The 7,452-nt window shown below is 39.7% G+C and overlaps 1 protein-coding gene across 2 annotated transcripts; it reads left to right on the forward strand.

The window, feature by feature from the left end:
- The first annotated feature begins 276 nt into the window (after positions 1 to 276).
- LOC139025361 (OX-2 membrane glycoprotein-like) lies at positions 277 to 2,356 on the forward strand. Of its 2 annotated transcripts, XM_070440449.1 has the most exons (8): positions 277 to 620; positions 863 to 1,147; positions 1,328 to 1,363; positions 1,535 to 1,637; positions 1,733 to 1,798; positions 2,012 to 2,041; positions 2,112 to 2,171; positions 2,320 to 2,356. In XM_070440449.1, the coding sequence occupies exons 1-8, from the start codon at positions 362 to 364 to the stop codon at positions 2,339 to 2,341; spliced, it is 861 nt and encodes a 286-aa protein (XP_070296550.1). In that variant the 5' UTR covers positions 277 to 361; the 3' UTR covers positions 2,342 to 2,356. The 2 variants fall into 2 exon arrangements, with proteins under 2 accessions (XP_070296550.1, XP_070296551.1); XM_070440450.1 differs by lacking the exon at positions 2,012 to 2,041.
- The last annotated feature ends 5,096 nt before the right edge of the window (positions 2,357 to 7,452 follow it).

Here is a 7,452-nt window from a genome sequence, read left to right on the forward strand (position 1 = left end):
ACCAGTTCGTTTGACTATAGTAAATGCACGATTTCATCTGCAGCTCCATACTCTTACTGTATGGAATGATTGATGTCGCTCTAAAGAGTACTTTAATGTTGATGTATGCTGTGGCCTTATGCACATATCTTGTATATTCTATCCTGAAATTGACAGAAATTGATAGTTTTACAACAGGTGCCATAACTTCCTCCCGCCTAGACTGCCCTTAGCACTGTAGTCCCCCTTCTGACCATTCTGAGTACTACTAGTGTCTAAGAACTATTGTAACTGTCTTCATGCAGGGCTCTCTCAGTTGGTGAGAACACAGCAGGTTGTCACAGCAACCCTGGGAGAAGATGCAGTATTAAACTGTGAGCTCATGACACCCAAAGACGTGCGGCAAGTAACCTGGCAAAAAGTGACAACTGGGGCGAATGAAAATGTGGCCACCTACAGCAAACGCGGTTCCAATATCAACCCACCTTTTGAGGGGAAAGTGGAGTTTGAAGACGAGGGYCTGCAGAACTGCTCTATCGTCATCAGAGGAGTGTCAAGAGGAGACGAGTCCTGCTACAAGTGTCTGTTTAACACCTTTCCAGATGGACCTATCAGTGGAAGGACCTGCCTCCAAGTAAATGGTAAAATCTGATAACATAATGTACTGTAAATGATTGACTCAGAACAACTTCTTCAGAACGCCATTTTATCAGATCATACATCCAATGTCTTGAAACCATTTATCAAAATGGAATCAATTAGTAAATAATTTAAATGGWATCATTTAGTAAATCATTTAAATGGAATCATTTAGTAAATCATGTGCATGAAACCATTATYGTATTTACATTCWCTGTGAACTGTGTCTGTTGTTGTCCTATAGAGCTGTATGGACCCTCACTCGTCATCACACAAACCAACAACAGTCACACCACTCTGTCCTGTTCTGCTACTGGACGACCTGTTCCTATAGTAACCTGGGACAGCATAATGATAGAACATTCCACCATGGTTGATGTCACCCATCCCAATGGAACTGTCACTATGACAACTACTGTAACAGTGGTAGTGTCCAGTCTAACTGACAAAGAAGTTAGGTGTGTTGCTTCTATGTCCTTCAGTGATGTCACCAAGAATGCTTCCGTGGTGATTCCAGCTTCAATTACTGGTGAGAAATGTCTATAGATCAATGTGTAATATATTGATATGATCAGGAACATGATGTCATGATGAAGTACTGTCTGTTCATGAGGAAGTACTTCCTGTGTTCATGATGAAGTACTGTGTGTTCATGATGAAGTACTGCCTGTGTTCATGATGAAGTACTTCCTGTGTATTTCTGTGCTAGGTCAATCTCAGGTCTCTGATGTTGACAGGATCAGTGGTAAGTGGTTGTTATTCTAATAATGACAGGTCATAATCAACCTATTGACTGGCTCTTTTACTATTCAACTTGCAGGTGTAGTGCAGAGCCATATTTACATGTATGAGGCTTTGGTGTAGTGTACCTGGGAATTTGACCTCTGTCTTCTTCTGCCATCTCTCTTATTCACAGGTGCAGTGATTGGTGCAGTGATGGGTTCAGTGATGGGTTCAATGTGTCTCATTGCTGTATTCTGTGTAATATGGCAAAAGAGGAGAAAAGACACCTCATCCAGGTAGAGATACAAACTATTACCTTGAAACTGAACAGTTAGAATTGAATGTGATTTGACTGCCAGTTGTTTACCAGTTGATCTCTAATCTGATCTAGAAAACCCCCAGTTCCTGACCCTGAAATCAGCAGAACTCCCTTAAAGACACCACCAACATCCAAACAGTAAGATGCTCATTCTAAAGAACATTTAAGGGATCATGATGGATACCTATTTGAAAACATGGAACATTAAAAACATGGAACATTACAATTGCATTTTCTGAGATTTGGTGCTATACCAGGTTAAAATCATTCTTCATCATTCAATAATTGTAATAAAATAAAAATTAATCGATGTGGTTCATGTCAGTACATTGTTGATTTGATTTATTTCAGTGTCACACCATCCTCCAGTCCATCACAAATGTGAGTATCTCTTCCACATTTTTAAAAGCTTTTTAGATAAATAATAATTTTATTACCTTATGTTTTTCAGGTCACACTCGTCAACCAGCTCACCAAACAGCTCAACAATCAAGCGGAGGTTGAGTAAGAAGTAGTTCTCTTCTCATACTTTCATAGTCTCTTAATGTTTCTGTAATCTCTCTCATTGAGAAAAAAACTTGGTTATGAAACTTTGAAATGTATTTCTGGGTGTAGTTTTCTTGCTGGTAACTGTCTATTTTGATCTCTTTCACACCAAGCTCCAGTCCGTCACACATGTGAGTATTTTTATAACTTTATTTGATTATCCCGATAGAAAGCGTGAAACAGATGATTGAGAATGTTACAAAGCTTTTAGTATAATTACAATGACCCCAAAATCTAAACATAACTAAACATTTCCTTTTGTTTCAGGATAAATCCTCAGATCGTCAGACAAGTGCAGGATGCAACAAGCTCAGGAGCTGTAAAGAAGTAGGTTTAACACTTCATTCTCTCACTCTTTGCTGTAGTCTGTCTTTCAGGAAGAAGCTCTGAAATTATGTAATTTTGTTGGTGGTCATGGAGTAGTCATGGTGACAGCATCATGCACTCAGCTGCATGTTAATATCTGTTCTGTTATGTTTGTCACAATGGCTGTCAGACCATCTTATTACATCACAATGACCTGTGTTTTCATCCAATTGAAATATTACGATTTTCTTTCCCCCTTTTTTCTTTCTCAGGAACCTTTTCAATGACTACTGAGTGACTGTACACACATTAACACACACACCTGATCATTCTTGACTAATCTGGTTCATGTTATTTTATCTTTAAAAGTCTGTGACAATCAATCCGTTAAAAAAAAAAACAGTCCTTTTTAAAGATGTTGAATTGAGCCTGTTATAACAGTTATCTTAGTTGCCTGGTTTGGCTCAGGTCATGATACTCTTGGGCCTAGGGAGAGTTGTGCAGGTCAGTTTAAAGATTGTAAGCAGAAACCAAAAAGCTCTCTGAGACATTTACAAAGACCACACACGTAAGAGTGGAAAATCAACCGTATTGGACACTTCCACTAAACAATCAATATGCATTACTGCCATCAGGCATCAGTACAGCTTTTAAATGTTTATCTTGTATATATATACCTTGACAGCATGTGTATCTGTCATGTGTGTTGCTGTTTCTTTATCTTGTGTGACGTGCCACAACTAATGTTCCTTCTGGAAAATGTTTAATTTAATCTATTCAATCTAAGGTTTCAAACGGAGGGTATATTACCAGTAAACTACCAGAATTTTGGTAACTTTCAAGTTTTGGGGGGAATTTTCTAAGATCACATCTAGTAAGCTTTTTTGGGTACTTCAGATTATCACGTGTCTGTAATTATCTCTGGCCCTCTGTGTGGCCTTATCACTACATGCGAATTCATTAAAGAAAAAAAAAAATATTCAAGTATAAGGGACCAAAGTTCCCATACTAGAAAATATTTGTGCTGACATCAAAATGAGGGGTATTGTACAAAATAAATTAACCAGCAATTAGAAGTCTCTAACCAATCAGAATGTCAAAGCCAATGACGTGATTCATGTAAGCCAACTCTGTCTCAACTCTGTTGGGGAGGAAAGCAAATCCAGACTCYGGGTGGAGAAGAAACACTAGTGGGCGTGGTGTTTGGCCGGAGCGATGTGGATGGTAGTCAGGCTACCTGATGTGCAGGAAGGAAACAGGAAACGACAGACCGGCCACCATGAAACAGTTATCTCATGCTTTAAATAGACTGGCCTTGCATCCACAGAAGTACATAGGCTACAGCATACATACATTTTTTGGGGGAAAAACAGTTGTAATAAATCAAATCCAGCTAGTTACTAGTTGTTTGGTGTGTTTTTTTATTAACATGCACTAACATATGCACATGTAGGCTAATTCATGTAGCCAGTGTAACGGATGTGAAATGGCTAGCTAGTTAGCGGGTACGCGCTAGTGGCGTTTCAATCAGTTACGTCACTTGCTCTGAAACCTAGAAGTAGTGTTGCCCCTTGCTCTGCAAGGGCCGCGGCTTTTGTGGAGCGATGGGTAATGATGCTTCGTGGGTGACCGTTGTTGATGTGTGCAGAGGGTCCCTGGTTCGCGTCCGTGTCGGGGCGAGGGGACGGTCTAAAGTTATACTGTTACACCAGGCCTATATAGGAAAGAAAACTATGAAACAGGTCTACATTAATATTCTGTATTTTAAAGTTACAGTTTGAATACAGTGGCAGTTGGGACTTTTACTGATTTCTCCATTCATGTTTATGACAGGACAATGTTAGTATTTTACAACAGTACACTGACACCTGGTGGAAAAGTTTATGACTTTGAGATCAGGTGATCTCCACAGAAACATGCTTTGTTCTATCCGCAAACAGAACAGCTATCATGTTTTAGACTTGTACTGTATATAACACTTGTATTTCCATAACGGATGTGCAGCCTGCAGACAGTATGTGTTGATATTTACAACAACCACAGAACATCTACAGTAAAAGAGAGGCTGATATATGGCAAGTCAGACAAGGAAAAAAATGGCATTTTCAGTAATCAAAATATTCACAGTAAATGCATATCTTCCACTCTACCGTACAGCTAGCTGTTACGAGAAGGTGTCTAATGCCATGTCATCATTGGTCAACGGTGCCAGAGGGTCAGGGGTTAGGATGCGGCAGCTGCAGAGTTGAGTAAAGCCCATTGTCTCTCCTTGTGAACGTGTTGTAGAGCTCAATGTCCTGTTGCTCCTCCTATAAAGACATGAACAATATGTCACCATATTACACTGTAGAATCTCATATGGGGCTCTGGAAATATTTGTAAATGTTGGAAAATTCAATTGAAAAAGTAAAAGAGCGTAGTCTGCAGGGGCCTCATTAATAAACGCTGCATATGGACAAAATATCCCCCATAACATGCTTGCGCCAGTTTCCACGCAAAAGTTGTCATTTATAGAAATTGAACTTGACGTGTGAATGTGTTTATCCTCACGCTAACTTTAGACCATGAATACGCACAGTTTCAAGTGGTTGAAGTATTGCATTGCAAGAAGGCATACGTAGCCTAGTAGTAGCATTGTGCAGGAATATATGATAACTCTCTTATTCAGGACAATTAAACAGGTAGCTAAATATCATGCAATCATTCGCGGTTAGTGAGAAGTGCAAAAAATCTATTTATTTTATATTTGCACTCTAAAATAATTAGGTGTCCTTGCTAAGCAAAGCACAACTCTAGATTTCTTTTTCCTGTTTTTATTATTATATTTATCCTGCTAACTCTAAAGTTCAAAAGATTTAAGCTATTAAAACGAAACCAACTTCCAAATGTCCAGACTGCCCCAACTTAGATTGCTTGTCAAAGGATTTTTGATGCTGTGTTTACTTTTTGAGCTATAGGGCCATTGTAAAATTATCTTAAATTAACACGGGTTTGAATGAGAACCATAGGAATAAATATATTTTGTTATTTATACAGGGTGGGTCAGCATTGAGACCAGGATCTCATTTGTAAGGGAGCCCTGTGAACTGAACATACAATACATTTACATTTAAGATCATTTAGCAGAACGCTCTTATCCAGAGCGACTTACAAATTGGTGCATTCACCTTATGATATCCAGTGAAACAACCACTTTACAATAGTGCATCTAACTCTTTTAAGGGGGTGGGGGGGGGGGGGGGTTAGAAGGATTACTTTATCCTATCCTAGGTATTCCTTAAAGAGGTGGGGTTTCAGGTGTCTCCGGAAGGTGGTGATTGACTCCGCTGACCTGGCGTCGTGAGGGAGTTTGTTCCACCATTGGGGTGCCAGAAGCAGCGAACAGTTTTGACTGGGCTGAAGCGGGAACTGTACTTCCTCAGAGGTAGGGAGGCGAGCAGGCCAAGAGGTGGATGAATACATCATATCAATACAGTAAATACAACCAGATCAATCAAAACCAACAATAATTTCTAGATGGCCTGAAGGATATTCCATGAGCTGAGGCATAAAACTAAAATCATTTCCCCCAGGTCAGTCGAGACCCACGGGACTCCAGACCAGCCATGTCTAGAGAGCGGGTCTGAAAATTGTCTGGATTTCCAGTCAATACATGAGCTGAGGTAGTGGGGGGGTCTCTGAAGAACCGCTTTATATACAAAAATAGCCAATCCTGGGCCCTTCTGGTAGTCAGAGACTCCCAGCTCAGAAACTATCAAACGCAGTGATGTGTATGAAATCTATCCCAGTGATAAAACGCAGTGCTGAGTGATAGACTGAATCTAAAGGTTTTAAAACCGAGGCTGCCGCATGCATGTAGATAATATTACATAATAAAAGGCAACTGGAGAAGCGTTGCTTGAACAATCTTCCTTCTACTTTCCAAAGTGAGGCAGGATTTATTTCTATAAAAGAAACCAATCTTAATTCTCAACTTTTGTGTCKGTTTTTCAAWGTGTGTTTTATCGTCATCCCATCTCATCATCATGTKATTTGGGCATTATTACAGAGGTAGCTATTCAAAATGGTCCTGCTCATTGGCCAATTAAGCTATACTGTAGGGCCCAAAGAACCTACAACACAACCACACAACCACAGCTACAAACACCACCCCAAAGATGACATGTGCAGACTGACAAAACATAGGCTCCTTCAACACAGCTTTTTGCTTTCATTCCTACTTCATGAACGATAAAGCTTGTTGTATCCCCATTCATTTCAATTGCGGAATGCAGGCTTCAACATTCAAAACTGAAATCACTGCCATAAAACTTTCCGAATGTTCAAACTAAAACAATTTGGGAGCATAAAAACCCATTCTATGGCTTATGATGATATAGTACTCACTGTAGCCTACTATACTAGCCCACTATAACCRACTATAACTCCACACCTACAAACCACCCCAAAATAGTTCACTATAACTAACACATAGCCTTTGAAAACCCTTTTACTACCATTGCTACTACTAACATTACTACTGCCTTCACWACTACTACTGTTTCCCAACCATAAATACTTCAAGACTAGCAAACACACCACATTTACTTCAGTAAATGTKATTTTCTAGTTAGAAATAGGTATATCTTTTCCTATTTATTTAATTTCCATGATCATGCCGAGTGACGCAGTGGTCTAAGACACTGCGTCTCAGTGCAAGAGGTGTCACTGCAGTAGCTGGTTCAAATCCTGCGGGAGTCGCATAGTGCGGAGCACAATTGGCCCAGCATCGTCTGGGTTTGGCCGGGATAGGCCCTCACTGTAAATAAGAATTTGTTCTTAACTGACTTGCCTAGTTAAATAAATTGCAGAATAATCTCCTCACCTTTGATGACTGTGATGGTTTCATGGCCTATAGACCTACAAGTTAGGATAGGCTACAATTCATCAAATAACTTATT

Source organism: Salvelinus sp. IW2-2015, unplaced genomic scaffold, assembly GCF_002910315.2.
Source record: "Salvelinus sp. IW2-2015 unplaced genomic scaffold, ASM291031v2 Un_scaffold2551, whole genome shotgun sequence".
NCBI classification, from domain to species: Eukaryota; Metazoa; Chordata; class Actinopteri; order Salmoniformes; family Salmonidae; genus Salvelinus; species Salvelinus sp. IW2-2015.